Below are 22,164 nucleotides of genomic sequence, written 5' to 3'. Positions count from 1 at the left end.
AGTTCCACTGTATCTTCAAAATTTTTACTTTCGATAAATAAATAATACAAAATAAGCAATCGCAACGATTGTAAATCTTTTTATTTATACGTCAACGTCTTTCGATACATGTACCACCATACACGACTATCGAAATGAATGTATACATGGTTTGATAATTAATAATCCAATTGTTCGTTTACACGAACGACGACAGTCTGTAACACGTACAGGAAATTAGACTCGATCTTTCGTTCGTTGGTAAAATGTATGAATTTGGAAAAGTTTAGTCGTCCATTCCTCCAACGTTAATTATAAAACATCAATTCGAGAAATCCACGTACACAGCTTACACTCTCTATATTTTCGACGATAATTAAGTAAAAATTGGTTTGATAAAAATTCCCATACGTCACATACAGCGCGCTATTTCTCAATGTAGAACGGTACAGGCATGGTAGTTGTAAATGGAAAACGAAGAAGGAGAGAAAGAACGGAATAAAAAAAGTATTTTCGGTATCATTAGTCCAAAGCTTAAGAAATCGTTCGAGCTTTAATTCGAACGGTGAGAACGACGAGAAAAGACGATCTAATAACGAATGTGAGTACGCGTGAGTGAGAAGAGAAAAAAAACTGTCTTTTTCTAGGGAATATTTTTCTGAAACATTGAAAATGCGATCCTTATAGATTGCGCGTGGTAACGTTAATTATTTTAATATAAATCGTATCTGTAATTTTAAGGCAAATTAAATTTAGCGACTTGAACAACTGTATGCTATTTCTACAATACCAATTTTATTCTATCCTTACCACGTACTTGTCATCCGTGGACATCAGACGTGACCTAGATACTTATTCTTTTTGTACGCTGTTTTTCCATGCGACCATCGTCCGTATATTGTCAGCTCTGTGTTTAAAATCCTTCGTCCATGCGTATCCTTTATCGGAATCTTCGAGTATTCTTCCTAGATCTTTTCCAACTCTTCTACGTTCTCGCACCTTCTCGTTACACGATCCAGGCTCTCGCATCGTGTTTCGCAAAATTCGTATCTCTCGTTTTGTTTCGCTTTCCGATGTTTGCTGCCCGATTCCTCGTTACAGGGTGATGGAATACGGATATTATGAAAAATGATCTATAGTCGGTCAGAAAATTATTCTACACGCGCCTTTTAAACGTAAAATATTATAGCGAAAACGTTTATGCCATTTTATTTTGTTTTTCAATACATACATCGCATAGTTATAATACAGAGATGACGGCTTTTAAAGCTACTAAGAAGAAATAAATAATTGAACGGGGCAAGTCGGTCGTCGCTCGATCACGTTCGAGCTTCGAGACTTCGAGCAACGATTTCTTCCATCTCCTTACTCGCGTATCTACTTAAATAACAAAATATATATAAAGATATAATTATTAAATTATTAAAAAAATAATACAAATTGCTCGTGTACAATCGTCGAATGTGATTTTGTACCTTTCGGCGTAATTTCCTTATTTCACCTTATTTCACCTTATTTCACCTTATTTCAACTACCGCGTCGAATAACGAGTCGTAAATACGAATATAAATATAAAATAGTCCTCGATTAAAATTTTAGCTCGACTTTCTTCGAAAACGGTATTCAACCACGGTATTTCAACGCGTATTCCACTTGCGTTTCTATGAATCGCTGAAACTCTTCTTCTGATTTAACATCGTCTCGATATTTCGATGAATTCTAGCGAGTTGCAATTTCTTCGAGGGATCTCCGTCTTCTATGTAAACGTTCCCGCTGACTTCCGGCCAATCGGACACCACGGGAGTCTCCCTTTTTCGATCTGCAAAAAAAAAAAGATGCATTACCCATATTGTTCGAGTTATCAGTTATTACACACACAGTCTGAATAACTGAAAATGAAATTTGTAGCCTTTGAGCTATCGGTACGGTAGAAATAATCGTTCCATGTACTTTTTACCGGTAGAATCGTGCAAGCGAAGTTGAAAAGTTCGCCGCACGGTGACAGTTGTGTCGCTTGCATCATCGCGAAACTGTAACAGTTCGGAGCATTCAAACTCGTTTTCCCTATAATCGTGATTTTTTAGTTACGTCGTTGTTGCAGCAAACGAGCGATATACGTTACACGGTAGGGATACATTCTTATCGATTGATTGATTAATGTATATTATAAAATTAGACAACCACGAAACTACGACTTAAATAAATGTATGAATCACATTACACGTAACAATTGTTCGCAGACTTGAAGAGCCTGAGCACTTGGACGTACGAATCTGACTGTTTTAATAAATACCGATGGCGTTGCCGATAAAGACGACAAATAGTAAGTCGAGCTATCTCCGTACTACGATATATTCCCATTGGAAATTTTCACGAACGTATTCTATCGCCCACTAGCGACGAAAGCGACTCAGGTTGAGAACGTATGTTTTCCAGAAGAAACGATAAATCGTTTCTGGACATATTGAAACTGGATTATCGAAACGCCGAAATGACTACACGTTTGAAGCAAGATCGGGTAGAACGCACGTTCGTACGAATCTTTTTCGTTGCTTTTGTGCCTCCTGTCCACTCGTGTCTTGAAGCGAGTCCCGTTTGTTATAATACACCCTATAGAATACAGCACGATGTCACGCGAAAAGCATACATTTTCTTCTTACTTTTCTATCATAGCTATATGATATATTTTTGGGTATATAAAGAAACGAAGAGGATTTTTAAAGATGAAAATACAATTTAAAAGCGAACGAGCCGATTCAAAGAATTTACTTACCTAAGAGTTTCTCGAGATACTGGCACCTTGTTTCGGGATCACCAGGGTTCATTGGTGCGCCGGCAACCAGTTCGGCTAGTTCCGCCTTGACCATTAAATTTAATCGAGCCGAGATCTCTTCTAGACCCACTGAAAATATCGAACAGTCTTTACTCTGCACCAGCTTCAACAACGAATTTAGTTTAGTCTTTGTATATTTTATATTTCTACGTAATCCGTACAATTTGGCACATTTTAGCACATTCTCATAGATGCGTAAAAATCTGATCATGTCCGTTTTGTATCGAAATATCGATCGAATAATTTATTTATAGTCATTATTAATTCCAAACTTTCAGCTATAATTTTCAAACTATAATTATTTTCCTTATGAATAGACGAACTTTCAATTATATTAAAAAGAGCAAAGTAAATATAAGGTACAATCGTATAATTTTGATAAATTAAATATTACGTTATTTATTCTATTTATGATTTTTACGCGATGAAGATGAAGAGGTTCGAGCCAACGTCGATGTTGTAGTTTAACGATTTTTAATTTACTATCGTTGCTCTACAAAATTCGACGTTTGCTAGATCCAGTAATTTAGGACACTGATCGTTTAAGTTATCGTTCATTGATAATCTAGTGGTACCAGTTGAAACGATCGTATCGCCTGCCCAAGGATGGAATGCGAGTTGAGCGACTATGGAATGCAGTTCTGCTTTCTCAAGGCCCCATGGGATGAATCTAACGATAGTCCCGCTCCAGTCTGAAGTCGTGTTTCTCTTCCCATGAAGAAAAGCCTGACTAGTCACGGGTCGAAGAACTATTCGATTAGAAAAATGAATGTCTCGCCTGGCATGCTTTTTCTAACAAGTATTTTTTTCTCAAATTCTACCTTTTGAAATTTAATTCGTATACACTTTGTTTCACCACCAATTCGTAATTAACACCGACAGAGACGATTCAGGGGAATTGAAATAACTTGGACTAAGTGTATTAAGATTGTAAGAGGTAATCTTGAAATTGTGGGTCGCTTTTTACATGTAGCAATGATATCAAATGGGATTGAAAAAGACTCGTATAAATGGAAGTGCTAGTTTAAAAATCATTAAAATTAATTATTAATTATTAAGAAATAAGAAACTGAAATTGTAAGAATCGTCGCTATAATTATACTGCGTAAGTGCGAGAATTACATTTATATTTGTGCAACAATGCAAATGGCTTTGCGAAGGTCCGTGTTGGAGAATTATCGTTAATTTGTTACGATTAAGGAACATTGTTAGGGGGATTGTCAGGTAATGGAGTCTAACAGAAGAGGCGGGCTATCCTCAGTCCCCTTTAGTAGGCAGAACCAGCAATGAAACGGTACCGAATGCACGACCATTCGCTTGTATTACCAATCCGTTAGTGAGAATGCCGACAATACCTTCTGATTCCAATTGAGGAACATGTCAAGCACGATTACACTAGCCAGCGATATTCTTGCGAATTCGTTGGGCCGAGATTCAACGCGAAAGCCTCGTTTCAACCATTCTCCGCCGTATACCACTTTTTCTTTCTTTTTATTATCGATAATCAACTTATCGCTTATATTTTTAACTTTTATTCTCGTAAACCTCCATTTATACGAACAGATTGCCACTTTGCCGGTCGCTTCTCGGAAAAATAATACTACGATTGTTACAACGATACGGTGGATTGCACGAAACATTATGCATCTGATCGTAGAATTAACAGCGTCGTACCGGCGTTGAAGTCAAAGAGTAGTTCATGTAGTGGTTCATTCATACCGACTCGTGTGACGATTCAAAGGTTTTCCACAAATGTCCACTAGCGATGGGATTAAGTGGACATCAGGTGTTTCCTTCTTTCTGTTTCTTTAGCGACGATAGTTGGTAGCTTGTCGGATTTGCGCTGGAATCAACGCGCTTGTTGCCTGCTTCGTTCAGGTTTGGAAACAGGTAGGAAAAAATAAGAAAGAAACGAAATTGCCCGGAAAATAGTTCTTTGCCTACGCAATCGCCAAACATCTTGGTTTTAAAAGAATGTACATTTCGACTGCTACAGCCGCGGTCTACTTTGCCGGAAGACAGTGGACAAATTTTCGTCGACTCGAACGACCATTTTGCCTAAACTAGTTGAATAAATTTTAGCGTTCACACGGGGCAAGATACTATATCGTTTGCTACTTGCTTGCTATATCGGCCGTGTCTGGACGAGCTGTTTACGGTGTTCTCTACGAGCACTCTTCGATCTTCTACTAAATAATTGCAACTAAATCGCAGATAGATGGACACACGTGTAATTACAAGGGTGCCCGTGCTTGATCAATAACAACGTTCGTAAAAAGATGGAAGGGATCGAACGGGTCGATTCTATCGCTGGATAGTACGCTTCCTCGGGAAGCGTGGGTGGCAGCAAGATGGGGAAGAGGAAAAGGGGAAAAGGGGGTATCGGGAAGAATAGAGGGGACAAGAGAGGGTTCCGGCGTTGATGAGTTCTGCGTAACGCTCGTTATGCAAATGCGGGTAGTAACATCGTACAAACGTTCATTGTAGATTGTAGATCATAACACCATTCGAATTTCTCTCTTCTCTGTACGCCTACACTGCCGCTCATAAGTATACGGACACCTGGGTTAATTTGCAGCAACAGCGTGTGAATTTTACAAATTTTGTATCAAGTTATATCATCAGGATATAAATCTAAATCACGCGTTAGAAGATATTGAAACAATATACTTTAATTATAGTTACATATTCTTTAATATTCACTGTATATATATATATATATATACTTGATATAAAACCTATATGTTACAAGTAGCTATAGCGATTACGAGGAATCAAATCGATTCGAGTATGATTCGACTGTAGTTTTATAATTAAGATACGTCTTGTCACAAAATAAGCTAACGTCCGGATATTTTTGAGCGAGGATGTACATCCAGCGATGGATTGCCAGGTACTTTGAAACACTTCGAATCGTATTCAATGCCGTAAAATTCCTAAAAATCTTGAAAGTTGAAAAGATCGGAAATGCATTTGCGCGACCGCGATTCGCAAAATTTAGGGGGATTACGAGACTTTCGAGACTTTTGTAGACTTGCAAAATTTCCAGAAATTTTAAGGTATTGAAATTGAGCTATTCGGAAGTGAATTTCGACGGTCTCGAAAAATATGAGTGCGCGTCGTACTCGTGGAGACGCACAGTCGATGAGCTGCGATCGATCTTGAATACGCGAGCAACCTCTCGTTTGTGAACATCGTAACGGCGATTTGCGAACATTGCCCGTTTACAGCTTTACAGTACTGGACGAACCGTAAGGAATTTAAAGCAGCTGGGTCACGCGATTTCGTACGCGGTGTTATTTCAACGTTTCGAAAAATCTGAACAGCCTTCCGATCGCCTTTCCCGCCTTCGTGCTGCTCAATGACGCGAACAATCAGCTGCAACATCGCCGGCCAAATGAAAAACCTTCGATTTTATAATACCATATTGATTCTTATAGTTGCGAATAAATTTAGCATAGAATTATTATAATAATTAGCATCAAAGCAACAAGATTTGTAAACCTATTTATTATAAAGGAGATTTGATTCTCAAAAAAGTCGCGAACGTTTATCTCGAAATCTCGAATACGTCGCCACCTAGACAAACCTGACGTCTTCCTTGAAACAGAACAAGTTATTTATTTGGAACATTTTTCCAAATAACGTACAGTTTGGGAGATATTTGCGTGGATCGATTAAAACGAGACACCTTGTATGTATATGAAATAATTCTTTCGAAAATCTAATAAATATTGGCATGCCATGCTGATTGATAAAAACGATACGTAAATGTAGGTATCAGGCTTGTTACGATCAAAGCCAATCCTTACACTGGCTTCGATTCGATGAAAGCAAATGTTGCCAATTAAAGGCACGCATCTCGCGAGCGATATGTATAATCGTCATTGATGACATAAGTTGGTAAACGAGTACAATGAGAACGCGGAACGGAGCATCACGAAAGAAATGAGAAGCATCGGATACCGGGACGTCATATCCGGGCGTGATAGATCGAGCCAAGGTGAGCAGAGGTCGTGAGCGGCCCTCTAATGAAGAAAATCTGTCTTGCATTTTAAAGGACTTCTTATCCCCCTCCAAGGAAACATATAACAATCCTTCGGAATCGAATGTAACAAAATACCAGAACGCGAAATATTACCTACTACTAATGCTTAGTACACTCAATAGTGTACGTACACTCAGTGGTAGTGTACTACACACGGCGGGTAATATTTCCAGGTAATATTTATTAAAAAGTTATGGTAAAGATACAAAATACCAACGGGAATACTGACTAGATCTTCGTATCAACAGAAACATTGACCATGACTATTAATAGCTAATAATGATTATGTTGATTGTAAATCTATTCTTGTCTTATAGCACCGAAACCACAAGTCCATTCCTTCCATACTTCGTGCTTTTATTACAACTTTTTGATAAAGCTTTGTTTAACCTACGTTTATACAACATTTTCGGCTTCGTTACACCCATAAAATACAGCGACAGGGTTCGGCTGACATTCACGCGATACATATTTCTCACAGGAATTCAGAGTGATTCGTTTAGCAACTTTTAAATTGCAAAAGATATCTTCTTCCGACAGCGCCCTTAACGGGGAACTCAATTTTCCTACTGTGCAATCATTTCGTAAGGCTTCGTTTCTATGCGTAATATGAACATAATTAATAATAAGTAGGAAAGCAAAGCTAAGCAGAGATGTTGATTCGTCCATTATATTGTAACGAGTATGTTGCTTTGAATATTCTATTTTCGCATCTCGAAATTTCCCATAAACGCAGGAAAATCCGCGGTCCAACGATTACCAATAACAAGTTGTATTCTTACCGGGCTCGAAATTTTTCTTCATCCGACGCCACTGTCTCGCGTAGACCAAAGCCGAGCATCCTGCGACCAGAAAAAAGAGAATACAGGCACACACTGCAAGGATCAGCGCGACCGTTTGCCAGTCCCACAGAATTCTCTCCTTGGAAGTAGCTGCGCTCCTTGGATAAGGAGACTCGTTCAATACCTAGAATTTCCGTTCCATTCGTTAACGAACAAACTGCAGATACGCAGAGTGTATCACAACACGTGCCTGCGCCCAGGGAGCTATTCCAACAATGGACAGAAGGCATGAAAACAATGAACATACTTCCTATCTGATCTTGTCTCAAATTTATTACTTGAAAGCCATTTCAAGGGCTTTCTACGAAGGTAAACTGTTGCGAACTGTTGAAACACAAAAGTAAATGACTATAACTTTGAAACAAAATCAGGTCGGACGCATGTTCATATGGACTTCCTTTATTGTTTCTCGTGCCCACTCCTGAAATGGGTCTCACGCGTTGTGACACACCCTGTATAATAAATCACTTGTCTTTCAACGTGGTGAATTCAGCTAAGTGGATAACTGGACATGGTTGAGAAATGGATAGATGAATTTCTGATAACCAGCTTAATACGGTAGACCTTATACCTGGTTCTTCGTTTTCGATTGGATATCTGCCTGCGAATTGTCAGCAAAATCCTTCGACTCTTGCCTAATCTGTTGCTGGTCCAGGTCGGGGAACCTCCATAACATCTTCGAGGTAACCGCTTCGAGGCTCCTTTGGCCGGTTTCCGGTCGTTTCCTGGTCGAGAGGAAAGACCAGTCGAGCTCGAGAGCGGAGAGCGGTCCGCAAATAGCATCCTTGTAAATGGCGCAGGGACTCAAAGTGAATTCAGGAGCGCATCTGGTGCAAGGCCAACAGGTGGCACGCTCGACCGACCAAAATTCGAAACCCGGTTTACAGACCGGATATCGGGGAGCGGATGTCGAGCAGCCAGCCTTGCGGAGACCGACCAATAGCAGCAACACGGCCGACAGATATGCCCGATTAGGCTCCCGAGGCATCACCTAAAACAGTTTCCACGCTTGTTACCTTTCAACCAATTCCTTAATCGCTACAGCAATGATAACGATATTAAGGAATATTTTCGTATGCAACCAATGAAAATGTTCGTTGTACAAAACAACGATAAATAATTGCAAAGTCCTCGGTTAACAGGCATTTCTAATTTTTATCGGTTGTAAAATCTCTCAACAAGATACTCGGAGACTAAGTGTTTTCCATCTCGTTAGAATTTGATCACAGTCAATTTCCATTAAATGTATAAATCTCTAATCCTAGCAATTGAATTGTAAACTTGAGAAAAGGGCATCCTTAAACGAGGCAGGAACGGTAAATAGCAAATAGCAATAAATACGATAATTGATAAAAACTTAGCAAATAATTATCATGTATTTGAATTAAAATGGCAGTAAAAGAAATGGTAATATACAGGCTCGTTTTAATCGGTCCACGCAAATATCTCCTAAACTGTACGATATTCGAAGGAACGTTTCAAATAAAACTTGTTCTGTTTCAAGGGGGACGTCTTATGACGACTACCAGGTTTGTCCAGGTGGAGGGGTTCTCGAGATCTCAAGGTGACCTTTGGTTTCTTAAATGGAACTATACATTGTTTTTTATACACAGTTCTCGATGCAGTATTTAATTCTCTAAAAAAGAGTATTAAGCTACCTCTGTCCGCAATCAAAAGTTATAGAATTTCCTTTATAATTTTAATTTTATTTTAATGTTATAATAATTCTTTAAAAATTTTAATTTTAATTGATAAATATTTATTAAGAAAATAGTTTTTACATCGAGAGATACGAAAACAAAATATTGATTATGATATTGATGCAATAATTATAACGATTATATCGTAATCATATAAATAATTCTAATTTATATTAATTTTATTGACTCTATATATGTAGAAGAAAAGTGAAAGAAAAGATAAAACATTCGTGAGGAGAAAAATGTATTTTTTAAACAACTCGTTGAAACAATCGAGCGTGTAAAGTGGCCATTTAACCGGCAAAACCGGCCAGACCGTTTCCACTTCCGGCTCGATTGCGATGTAATTACATCCGTAGTTGTATCCCGAGCGGAGTATAGTCATGAGTATGCGTACGCACGTGCATTAGAATAGTTTTGACATGAATCAATTGACCGCGATTTGGTTGTGATTTTGCTGCGATTTTTCTTTAACATTAGTATATACATATACATGTATACGTATCATGAGCTAATCGTTAACGACAAATATACTGTAATTAGTGAAACGTGTTTCTCAGCAACTGCACATTTTAATAAGATTAGTTCGTATGGATTGTCCTCCAACGTCAACAATCTACATATTAATTAATTCGCAAATGTTCAGTATTCTAAATTAAACAAAATTAAACAAAAGGTATAGTAGTAGTAGATTTCGAATTACAATTAAGGTTCGATTCAATCGGTCATTGGATGAATGAAATGATTAGAAATAGAAAATTGTGTCGCTCAAATAGAAAGCGTAACGTTCTATCCGAGGCGAAGGTTTCTCCCGGGCTATTTAAAATTTGATGCGCGCGCTTCTACCAATCGTACTTCTCGATTGCGTGGCAAACATACGCAGTTCGCGTACCAGAATCACGGCAACACAAAACGACTGTACACCGTAGATCTCGATACTTTGGTCAAGTTCTTTGACAAAAGTTAAGGGCTAATGTAAAGATTTATAATGCATAACCCTAATAACAAATTCATAATTAATTACTTAAATTATTCGATATTAAGTAATCATAATTTGAATCGCCTATAATATAGAACTCACTTTATCGATATTAAATGTAACATACGTATTACATTTACCTCGAAAATAATTTCTGAACGCGATATAATTTTATTAAATATTTTGTAGTTTAATTAATAGGCTATGAACTGTACTATCGTTAAGAGATTTTACTGTTGTTTGGATTTTATGAACTTATAAATAAATTTATATAATTTAATAATTTTGCACTGTCTTTCAATATAAAATAAAATTTGATTCAACCAATCAATATCTATATCAATTCTTTAGTATTAGTATCGTAATAACTGCTATTAACATATATTATACGACCATTCATAAATCTCATTGACATTCTCTACGTTCGCTGTGTCATTGAATACGCGCATAAAAGTCAACTAAGCCATTTCGCTATATTTTACATCTTATCACAAATGCACTTTAAATTAGATCTTCCAACGCTTTTTAGTTTTATTTGTTTTATAATTATAATCTTGTTAGAAAATCGTAATACGTGAAATAATTTAAGTATAATCTTTATTCAATTTAAAGTAACTTGTTGATAGATTTATCTTTGGCAATTATGTGCATCATAATACAAACTAATAAGTATATATGAATTACTATAAGATATGCTCGTCAGACCAAATATTAGATCAACTATCGTCAAACAAATAGTATACTACTAAAATTTTACAAAGAAAGATAGTACCTACAATGAAAAGTGTAATAAATCAAATCAAAAAAATGACTAGAAGCGAAAATATTTTATCAAATTAGAATAATACTTAAAGAAATACATACTGACAGTTCATTTATATAAAGAAATGTATGTCTATATAATGATACATACGCTGCCTTCGATAAATGCAGGCCTGTCATGACGCAATCCAATCGATGTATCCAAGATCGATCACCGGGAGAGAAACCGACAAAACATCCAGGATACACAAGATATCATTGAACTTTCCATTCGAACGAGATCACGATTGATTTATTTAGACCAAGTTCTACGAGTCCTAAACCTTCTTAGAATCAAAGTTAACAAAAATCCTTTTTCCGCATATTGGAATACAAGTAGAGAAAGGCGGTATTTCAAAAAATCTCCACTGCCACGAAATAGACGCGCACCGCCCGCCGACCACAATACAACTGACTAGACTGGTTATTCTAATTTCCGCCCACGATCCTCCCTTAGAAAGAGAACGCGTTCATGAAAAAGAAAGAGATGTTGAAAGGAAAGAGATACGGAAAGAAACTTAGAGCTGGAAGAAGATGAAAGAAGACAGAGGGAGCCACGCGGTGAAACACAAAAAAAGAAAAGTAGCGATGGCTTCAAACGTCACTACCTATCGTTGACAGTACAGTTTTGTAGCAAAAAGATAATGTTTCGCTAACTCTAAATGTATGATCATTGCTAATTGTTATATCCCTTATTATCAAGAACATAATGAAATCCGAGATACATTAGATGCATTACATATATTAGATATATTCCATGTGTAATTAAGTTAAAGTAAATAAAGTGAAATATATTAGAATTTAATTAACATGTCATTTCTTTGTAACATATACAAACATATATACAACATATGTAAAATATACAAAATATATGAACAAAATTAAATATTGTAACTTATAACTATATAACTTAGGATCAATGACATTTCGTATGTGTGTGTGTGCGCGCGCGCGTGTGTGTCTGTGTGTGTGTGTGTGTGTATAATTTTGACAATCTCATTGAAAAAATTTTAACACAACTTTATCAGATTCTAATGAATTCCTTTAATATATATGTTATTACACAAATTTTGCATAAATGTTTTTTTCTAATATTTATATCAAAGAACTTTTGAAATTTTTTTTAATTTGTCAAGGAAAATGTTAATTTCAAATTTTAAAGGTAAAGAATATAGTGTAGAAAATATAATACATCTGATAATAATACATACAAAATATTAATTCAAGTTTATCAAGTTAATAGTTATACAATATTTATATACATATGTTAATGATTTTAATTCATGTTTAATTTTTTTAGTCAGAATGTCGACATTCGGTTAGTTTATAAGCATATAAGTACATTAAATTTGTTAGATACCATTAAATTATTTACAAAAAAATATTTATCTAACTCGCTGTAAAAAAAGATAGTCTTTTACTTTCGCGCCATCTTGAATTACTGAACGATTGTCTTCTAAGAAAACAGTGATAGTCTAGTTATGAAAACTGAAACTAAAATAAAACAAAGCCTCGGTAGGATAACGTTTTAAGATATGATGTCTTAACAATAAACTGGATATTGATTTTTCCTTTAAATAACTTTTAACTTGTTACATTTATTAAAAACAATTCCAAAGTTCAAACATTGAATGTCAATAAGATTTTATGTAGTTAATAATTTTCTAACTTAAGTATCAAAACTTCGAGATATTTATATATCTAATTCTTCCTAATATTTTATTGATATAGAATTCGATATTTAATTATGTGTAAATAAAATTAAGAAAATTCTAACCTTAAAACTGAATATCATACATTCATGAAACAAATAGAAGTTATTATTTATTATTTTTAAATTATTAGTACATGATACTTTTATACTAAATTTTACTCATAAATGTCTTTGTTAATATAAATATGACTTTAAGTGACCTTAATACTTTAAATTCGATATAATTTTCAAATTAATACTACTAGTTTTCTTAATGTTTAAATGTTTAAATTAATGAGATGAAAACATTTTGATTTACCATGTGTTAATAAAATTTTAAATACATTTTCAGATTCCTCTAAGGAGGCATCGACAAAGCAAGCAACCTTAACAGTTGGTGTGATTTTCATTGCTTCGTTATCAGCATTATTTTATGCTTATACTAGTTTTCCAGAACTTACTGAGTAAGAAAAAATTATAATAAAGTTTTATATAAAGAAATATTTTAATTTACTATATTACAGAGATGAGCGACAATACATGAAATTGCCATTACATATTGAAGAAGCTAAAAGTTTGGGTAAACTTCTCGGACGATATAAAGATCTTTATTATTTTCAAGTGCTTGCTGGATTATTTATTACATATGTTTTGTATCCTTCGATATTAAATCTTTTAATTTCAGAATAATTTATAAACTTTAAAAATATGCTATTTCATATTTATCTAAGTAACATTCTACTTTTCACATATAATATTATATTCAATTATTTTTAAATGTTAACATATAAGTATTTAAAAGTATAATTTATAGGATAACCCTTAACATAGATTTAGCTTACAAACTTTTGCTATTCCAGGTTCTATTTTCCTTTCGATCCTTTCCGGTTTTCTTTTCCCCTTTCCTTTAGCTTTGTTATTAGTGTGCAGTTGCAGCGCAATAGGAGCATCACTTTGCTACTTTCTTTCTTCACTTTTGGGACGTAGATTACTTTTTAAATATTTCCCAGAAAAAGCAAGGGAATGGACGTTAACAGTAAAGAAGCACAAAGATCACCTCTTTAATTATATGCTATTTCTTCGAATAACTCCATTACTACCAAATTGGTTTATAAATTTAGCCAGTCCTGTAATTGGAGTGCCTCTTGTACCATTTGCTTTAGGCACATTTTTTGGAGTTGCTCCACCATCTTTTGTTGCTATTCAAGCAGGTCAAACATTACAAAACTTAACTTCATCTTCTGACGCATGGTCGTGGAATAGCATTATAATATTATGTATATTTGCTGTATTATCATTAGTACCTGTTTTATTTAAACAAAAACTACAACAAAAATATGATTAAACTTTAGGCAAGAAATTTTGAACAGATTTATTTATTTAAAGAAATATGTTCTTTATTTTAATATTTAAAACTTAAAGCAAACTAAGTTGTTTTTACAAAATTCAGTTCCAATAAACAAAAATTTTTTTTTAATAGTATTACACTGTTATATAAAGTCTTAAATACAATAGATTCCGTTTTCTTTTCTTTTTTCTAATTGTAACTTAATTTGTATCAATTCCACGTGTTGATGTTTTTTCTATTTTTTATACTGTAATATCATGCATTTATTAATAAATTGCAACTTTACAAAATGTGCACAAATTTAGATTGTTATTTCGTAAATATTAATGTATTTTGTTTTATATAAAATCAGTTGTATGTTTTTCACAAAAGCAGTTATTTAGAAAATTGTTTAAAGGGAAAGGGATAACAATAAAACCAATTGTACTAGTGAAAAATTCTTGTAATGGAAACATAGTTATATAAAATTAATTTAATTGAAAGAGTAATTCAGCAGAACGATGTCATATAACTAATGGTAATACTAGTTGAATTCAAAGCTGGAAGGCTGACTGGTCGCCAATACCACCAGTTATACCATACTAAAAGAGAAACATAATTTTGAAAGTAACTTGTTTAATGTATCAATTATGATATATGTAATATTCAAAACATTAATTTAAATTAATGGACACTCATTTCTGTTAATGTTAGACACTGTCAAAAATAAAGTAGATAGTTTAAATAATAAAACGTATGTTCATCAACTTCTTTAACTGACTATAAATTAAGATACTTACAAGCTTTTCCAGCAGATAATAATACTATGACGGACTCGCAAGATGCACTACATTCTGGACTTGCTATCATTTTTATCAATCTTGTACCAGCTGTACACCTTATCATTATATTACTACATTCAGGATTTGGCTAAAGTTTTAGAAATAGTATTTATTAAAGAAGTTATTCTGCAAGCAATATGCTTAATTCGAACATAACATTATTTTTAACATCTATTGTCAATTAAAATAATACTGCAGACATATATTGAAATATTACAGCTATTTTGTAATGCTTCTTGCAACAAACATTTTGAATATTACTATTTACACGATAATTAATTTTATTAATTGTTTTTATATTGATGTTCTTTATGAAGAAATATTTCATGCAAACCAAAAGCTTTTAATAAAACAACATCTTACTAAAGAGTAAGGTGGAGAGTTTGGTTCATCGAAAAAAATAAATCTTTCTGTGCTTTGTTCCCACCAATTTGGTGTATCAACAGGTTTTGGAAATAACTTTCTCAAAATTCTTCCTGTTGTCATGCTATTAATTCTCCATGTAATATGGTTATTTAAATTTTTGGAACGATTTAAATCCATATTTTTTTCCATAATATCTTGAATATCTCTAAAATGTTAAAGCTTTTATTTACAAACTTTTGTTTAAGGCACCTTAGTATTTTTGTTTATATGTGATACCTGTAAGTTTTATTGTTAGAAAATACTCTCATAGCATCTTTCTTAAATACTCCTGGATTTTGCCACAATAATTGTTGTATATCTTCCATATGAACTTGAGATAAATTTTCTGTTTTTGTATAAGGAATGCCAAGATTAAAAGATCTAGATATATGATGGCTACTTAAATCAGGTACAAAATGTACAACGCTACAGGGCCAACAATCCATATCATTTACATAAAAATATGGATTTTCTAATATGCACCATTCATCATATAATTCTAAAAGGCAAAAGTATAAAAACATATACATAATTGAATAAATCAAGTAGGAACAATATGAAATTTTAATGAAAAACTATTATTAAAATCAATTATTGTTAATGTCATATAAAGTGAGATTTAAGAAATAACTACTGATGTCTTATATTCCAATATATATTTATTGTATATCATCTTTTTCTTTTTGTAATTTACATGTTTTGTCTATATATATACTTCTATATCTTTATAAAAAATTTTTTATCAAATTCTATAACGATAATGAATGATTTAATGACAATAAAATATAAAAAATTTAATGAAAATTTTAAGTAAATATTTTCAAGCCGCCGCTAATGAAATTGTTAAGAAAATATAGTATGTCTAACATAAATTGTAATATCAACATACCAGATAAAGAGGGATAATGTTGAATTATTGGTACAGCTATTTTTCTAAGTAATTTTAAGCCTGGATAGATGGAATTCTGTAAATTCCTCAGTAGCATCACACCTAAGAACTTTTTATCAAAGGATATAAAACATATAATTATTATAAATAGTAATGTAACCATACTTTTCATAAAGAAACGAAAATTAACTTTCTTCTTTTTCTTCTCAAGAGTACGAAAGGAATTTTGTAAAGCTTTATTGATTTCATTTTCCGTAATATCATTTTCGCGTGCAAATTGACGGATCTTTTTCAACTGTTTTCTATACACCTCCAAATCAACCATTTTTTAAGAAACAAAATAAAAATGATAAATGAGAATTAACATTTATTGGAATCGATAATATATAATGGCATATATATATTGTGTAATTTACAACATTTTAATAAACATTCCCATAGCAATTAAAAATATGTATGTATGTATACATCGTATTCCATTACGAATTACAAAATGAAGTAAATATACGCTAGATCTGCAAATCTATATTTAAACACAGCTGTGCTCTCTATCAGGAGATTGTTGAACTACTTATGATACTAAAATGAAAATAATATATAAGGATGCAAAGTCTATTCTATATACTCGTCTGTGATATGGCCATTGACTAAATATATATATTAACTATTTGACTAAATACATTATACATTGACTATTAACCTGACATAATATGCAATCTTGCGTCATACGTCGAAGATGCCTCTTGTTTAGATCTAAAATTTTTGCGCCTGTTTCCACGCACCTCCACGCTTCTCCACCCGCTTCCGCCCGATCATATTCAAAACCATTTTGCAATAATTTAAACAAGTGAAGGAGATTTTAACGTCAAATAAGATTACTTTTAATTCACCATGTCGATAAAATTAGTTGTAGCTAATTCTAATGATTATTCATTATATGATTCAATATATTACTTGCTATGTAGTTATATTTAAAATCTAGAATATCATTTACATTATAACAAATGCTATGAATTATTAATTCCTTAAATATTACATAAATTGCGATTTTATTATTTACACTAGTTCTAAACAAATACACGTAGGATAATTATATTGTCAAAATAAGTATGAATGATACGTTATTCACGTCAGCATTAAGTTAAATTTGTTAATACACACGCACACGTGCGTTCTTAAATTCCATTAATAAATAGATTTTGTTAAACAAATTAATGTAACAGTAAGTGGCAATATCATCTGTTCTTGTCGCACAATCTTGCGTTCTTTGTCTTATGGACAAACTATGTGATGACATCTATCAAAGGAGGAAGGAACAGCGACTTGGGGAATTTGAGGACAGATGGCACTACATGGTTTGTCCGTAGACGAAGAACGCAGGATGGTGCGACAAACCATGTGCTGATATCTATCGAAGGCGAAGGGAACAGCGACTTGGAGTATGAGAAGATAGATGGCATCACATGGTTTGTCCGTAGACGAAGAACGCAAGATCGCGCTGCAAAGGCAGACTACATGAATGATCATACACGGAGAGAGATTATTTTATTTTCAATATATGTAATAATTAAGTATTACACATATATATAAATATCAATACACATTATTCTAACTATTATACCTACATAAACAATGTGTTTTACTTGAATTACTTATTTGTTTTTCCTTTTTCAACTTCTTCAGGAGTTTCAGCATATAATTTGTTATATAATTTTGCGTATTCCACCTTAAGTTTCTCTCTTTCTGCAAAATATTTTGGATATCTAGCTTTTTCAATTGGATCCCAATAATCCATTACAGAATCTGGTGGTATTACAAAACGTCCATGACATATACCACCTGGACTATTAGGAAACTTTGATGGATCAGGATGTGAATTATTAAACAATTCTTCTTCACCTTCTAATAGTAGTTGTTTAGCTATACGAGCATCTGGTATATTCCGATTCTTTTCAAAACGTTGTCTTAATAAAACTGCATTATATCTAAATCAAAAGAATACATAATAATGAATATTTATTCAAAACTTTTTAATCAAGTATTAAAACTTAAAATAAACAGTTACATCTACAGTTATATATAATAAAAGTAGATAATTATAAAATGTTAAAAATAATTCAAAACATAAATTTATTGAATCTTCAAAAGTAAGTCTATTAGAAGTAACAGCTTATTTCATATTATTATCAATTTTATATAAATAATAATAGTAATAAAATTCATAACAAAATTATATAACAAGACAAGTGAAACTATGTACACAATGTATGATATCCTGAAAAACTATGATAGCAGTACGATTAAATTAATATTTTGATACTAATTGGTAATAAATAATATTTGATATCAAAAATAATGGTTTTTTATACTACTAGATGTAATCTAAACATACTTTTACCTAAATTCGTGTCTTTCAATATTCTGATCTTCTAACGCACGTATAGCGCGTTTATAAAGACTACATACTTTTCTAGTATGACTAATAAAAGGTGATGGTAGTTGGGCCATTCCTATGTAGACTCGATATTAATTCACTTAGATATTGGTATTGTTCTGCTTACTTTAAAATTACTTAACCAATTCGAGGATTAACTGTTCCTTAGTCATGAACTATATGATGCAACTGAACTACAGATAGTATTGTGAGATTATAAAAATCGCAATGATCATAAATTGCCCTGTTACTAATTATTTTTAATGATTATTATTATATTACAAAATTACAGTAATAATAATCTTTATAAAGGTCCTATGTATAGAAAAAAATATAAAATTTGTTAAATCATAAGAGAAGTACAAGCAATGTTAATATAATTTTTCTTTTATTTTTCATTTATTGCGTTTCGCATTTTGTTTCACTATTATGTTGAGATTTACATTAGCATATATTTATTTTAAATTTATTAAATATTAGATAATATTATCAGTATATGAATTTTTTATGTATTAAAGTATAGTAAGTACATCGAAAGAAAATGTTATTTTGAAGCATAAGAAAGCTAAAATAATTATAGCAAAATTCAAATAATATATGTAATCTAAAATAGAAAAATATTACAAATAGGATGCTTCCGGTTAAACAGCGCGACGGAAGTCTAGTTAATCACAAAGAATGGCGATTGTCGTTTTATTTACGTTACGGGTTCTTTATTTTTCAGCATACTTAACGACTAATTTTTAAGACGCGACAAGGACCTTAGCCTTTTCAACAATTAAAGAAACTTTCAATCACATAGTTGTGCGATGAACTCAAGACTTATAATTTACTTTAAACAGCAATATTTGTGGCAAAAATCTTTAAAATTCGAATTAACCAAAAAATCCAACCTTCAATTTTCTCAAATAAGTAAATCGTTTCAATTTCACTAAAAAAATTTGATCGTAATATTAAAGTACAATTTTATATAATTTATTTTCTTTTACGTACCTTGTTTACTTAATTCACGAATTAACAGTAAAAATAAATGTAACCATTAATTTAATCTTATTTAACTATTAAATAAATTTCCAGTATTTATATTACGAATCAAGCTTGAAATTTTCATCCAATATAAAGATTTGATTTAGTCATCAAGTTAAGAACATAGGATCGAGTTTCCAATATTGACATTGTTTACTTCTTCGAACGATTTTCAACGGACGAAATGGTGCCGACGATGCCGCCTGATTCGCATAAAATTTCGCTGAAGATCATTGAAGCGATAAAACAACATCCAGTTTTATATAGTGCTGAAGTGAAAGGTTCTTCTATTAAACTTCAGGAATTTCGGCAGAAGGTTTGGAAGAGGATTTCGGATGAACTTGGTCTTGATCGTACGAACTCCTTTTTTTCTTTCACTGTTTTCGGATAATTTTGTATGTTCGTTAGTATATCATCGCTATACAATATTTCTACTGCCAAAATGTTTTCTTTAATTTTTCTGCATAGTTTGGAAAATTATATACATATTAATTTCGTTTTATTAATTTTATTGTGTAAATACTGCGAAAGTTTAAGTAATAAAACGAAATTTAAATAACATTTATTTAAAAAAACATGGGTAGAAGTATGTATAATAACCAGTATTAATTTCAAGTTTATGTTTAAATGAATATTACTGCATTATTTAAAAGATAATATAATATTTAATGGAATATGTGGTTATTCATTGCGTTAAAACGTTTTATTTTATTTTATACAATATTTATTTTGATACCTATGAAAAAATATGAATTTATACATCTGTAATATTTTTTGTTCCTTATAATTAAAGCTTTTGAACCTACGTTTGTTTGCATTTATAAATTAGAATTGTTAAATTTACTGTTATAAATTGATATGTATATAGATATAATTAATATGTTTTTAGCCACCTGGGTGAGATTAAGATGGAAAAATTTAAGGGATACTTACTGCCGTATACTTAAATATAAGAATAGAACGGAAAAAGGAGTTCGTAGGAAAAAATGGATTTTTGAAGATCATCTTAGTTTCTTAAAGTTTCCGTAAGAATAATATGTAAATTCTTAATTATTTTCTATATAATAATAATTTTACTAAGCTTATGTGATATATATTCTATTTATTAATTTTATACTGTTTAACTTTATTTAATACTCAAACAAAATGATTAAATATCAATAAAAGTCTATATTTAGGTATGAATCGGATTATCAACCTCAAAGTATAGAATTAACTGAAGACTACATTCAGGATATAAATGCAGGTGGAATTAGTTCTGAAGGTCTTTTAGAACAATTAGAAGATCGTAATGATGAAGATTATAGTGAATATTTAGAAGTTTTGGAAGAAACGACTGCAGATCCAGTGTTGGATCGTGATTCTATGGAATTAAATGATAATGGTGATAACGTAGTAAAAAGTATAGAGGTAGGAAATGCAATGCATCATGATATTGATTCATATGCTCAGCAAATTCAATCAAAATATAGAAAAATAAGACCGAAAAAAGTGAAAATTGAATCATTGGAAGTGCCTGCAACCTACAGTATCTTAAAAGCTTCACCTTTTAAAAATAAAACAATTGATACACCAATATTTGTTAATGCACCAGCTGCAAATAATTCTGTAAAGAATTCTTCTAAAATAGAAGTAAGTTGCAATTTTCGAAACTAGTATGTATTTCCTAATTGCAATTTATTATTCTTTAATTCAATATATGTTTCAGGATACACAAAATAATTATGACCAAGTCTACCTAGCTCCTGAAGGAAAAAGTAGTATAGAGCTCTTTTTTGACAGTATGGCACAAACTGTCAAGCGACTCCCTCCAAAAGCTCAAGCAGATATTAAAATGAATATTTGTAAAATTGTAACAGAAGCAGAACTTAAGTATTCTGGACGTAACACACCCCAAAGTACTCAACAATTTATAGCACCACCTGGAATGATTCCTAAGCTGGTTCTCATTCCATGTAATATGATTGATGGACAAAATAACAAAGGTTGATTATTTCTAAGAATAATTATTTCTCCTGGGAGAATTATTGTAATTTATTCTAAAGTATGAAATTGGTTTTTTCTATCATAAAAGAATGCAACACACAACAACTGACGAATATTGAACTAAGAAAGTAGTTTAAATAAAAATGATTTTTGTATTCAGTACTGTGTTTTATCTTTATATAGCACACTGAAAGAAATACTATATACATAAATGCTGTCGTTATATTTTAAGCTGTTGTTATATATAAATATAGTTATTTTAATAGAACCATTGTCGTCTTAAAACTTTCCATTTATACCCATATCTTAACAAAAGTTTCTTAGTAAATTATCAAATATGTATGTATAAATGTAATCTTTGAATGCATATAATGTATTAA

The 22,164-nt window shown here is 32.2% G+C and overlaps 5 protein-coding genes across 8 annotated transcripts; 2 read left to right on the top strand and 3 right to left on the bottom strand.

Annotated features, from left to right (window-relative positions):
* Positions 1 to 1,172: 1,172 nt before the first annotated feature.
* Wgn (Tumor necrosis factor receptor superfamily member wengen) lies at positions 1,173 to 11,615 on the bottom strand. The gene is made up of 6 exons (XM_072021152.1): positions 11,295 to 11,615; positions 8,274 to 8,693; positions 7,643 to 7,826; positions 2,753 to 2,881; positions 1,501 to 1,798; positions 1,173 to 1,470 (listed from the first exon to the last, which is right to left on the bottom strand). Exons 2-5 carry the CDS (start codon positions 8,688 to 8,690, stop codon positions 1,641 to 1,643), a joined length of 888 nt encoding a protein of 295 aa, XP_071877253.1. The 5' UTR covers positions 8,691 to 8,693; positions 11,295 to 11,615; the 3' UTR covers positions 1,173 to 1,470; positions 1,501 to 1,640.
* A 926-nt stretch (positions 11,616 to 12,541) lies between these two features.
* Stas (Transmembrane protein stas) lies at positions 12,542 to 14,955 on the top strand. The gene is made up of 4 exons (XM_072021155.1): positions 12,542 to 12,697; positions 13,228 to 13,339; positions 13,400 to 13,528; positions 13,713 to 14,955. Exons 1-4 carry the CDS (start codon positions 12,664 to 12,666, stop codon positions 14,218 to 14,220), a joined length of 783 nt encoding a protein of 260 aa, XP_071877256.1. The 5' UTR covers positions 12,542 to 12,663; the 3' UTR covers positions 14,221 to 14,955.
* LOC139996636 (uncharacterized) lies at positions 13,713 to 17,790 on the bottom strand. Of its 3 annotated transcripts, none has more exons than XM_072021147.1 (5): positions 16,339 to 17,790; positions 15,687 to 15,948; positions 15,408 to 15,615; positions 15,003 to 15,132; positions 13,713 to 14,804 (listed from the first exon to the last, which is right to left on the bottom strand). In XM_072021147.1, the coding sequence occupies exons 1-5, from the start codon at positions 16,661 to 16,663 to the stop codon at positions 14,713 to 14,715; spliced, it is 1,017 nt and encodes a 338-aa protein (XP_071877248.1). In that variant the 5' UTR covers positions 16,664 to 17,790; the 3' UTR covers positions 13,713 to 14,712. The 3 variants fall into 3 exon arrangements, with proteins under 3 accessions (XP_071877248.1, XP_071877249.1, XP_071877250.1); XM_072021148.1 differs by having other exon boundaries at positions 13,713 to 14,199; XM_072021149.1 differs by lacking the exon at positions 15,003 to 15,132.
* Positions 17,791 to 17,925: 135 nt separating this feature from the next.
* On the bottom strand, positions 17,926 to 18,972 carry Nd-b22 (NADH dehydrogenase (ubiquinone) B22 subunit). Its single transcript, XM_072021163.1, has 2 exons — positions 18,737 to 18,972; positions 17,926 to 18,323 (listed from the first exon to the last, which is right to left on the bottom strand). Exons 1-2 carry the CDS (start codon positions 18,844 to 18,846, stop codon positions 17,987 to 17,989), a joined length of 447 nt encoding a protein of 148 aa, XP_071877264.1. The 5' UTR covers positions 18,847 to 18,972; the 3' UTR covers positions 17,926 to 17,986.
* Positions 18,973 to 19,448: 476 nt separating this feature from the next.
* Positions 19,449 to 22,052, top strand: LOC139996633 (uncharacterized). 2 transcript variants are annotated; one of them, XM_072021139.1, is made up of 5 exons: positions 19,449 to 19,684; positions 19,850 to 20,151; positions 20,688 to 20,823; positions 20,977 to 21,430; positions 21,507 to 22,052. In XM_072021139.1, exons 2-5 carry the CDS (start codon positions 19,983 to 19,985, stop codon positions 21,786 to 21,788), a joined length of 1,041 nt encoding a protein of 346 aa, XP_071877240.1. In that variant the 5' UTR covers positions 19,449 to 19,684; positions 19,850 to 19,982; the 3' UTR covers positions 21,789 to 22,052. The 2 variants fall into 2 exon arrangements, with proteins under 2 accessions (XP_071877240.1, XP_071877241.1); XM_072021140.1 differs by lacking the exons at positions 19,449 to 19,684; positions 19,850 to 20,151 and adding an exon at positions 20,236 to 20,384.
* The last annotated feature ends 112 nt before the right edge of the window (positions 22,053 to 22,164 follow it).

The sequence above is a fragment of the Bombus fervidus genome, chromosome 18 (genome assembly GCF_041682495.2).
Source record: "Bombus fervidus isolate BK054 chromosome 18, iyBomFerv1, whole genome shotgun sequence".
In the NCBI taxonomy this organism is placed as follows: Eukaryota; Metazoa; Arthropoda; class Insecta; order Hymenoptera; family Apidae; genus Bombus; species Bombus fervidus.
This window is presented reverse-complemented; position numbering and strand designations above follow the sequence as displayed.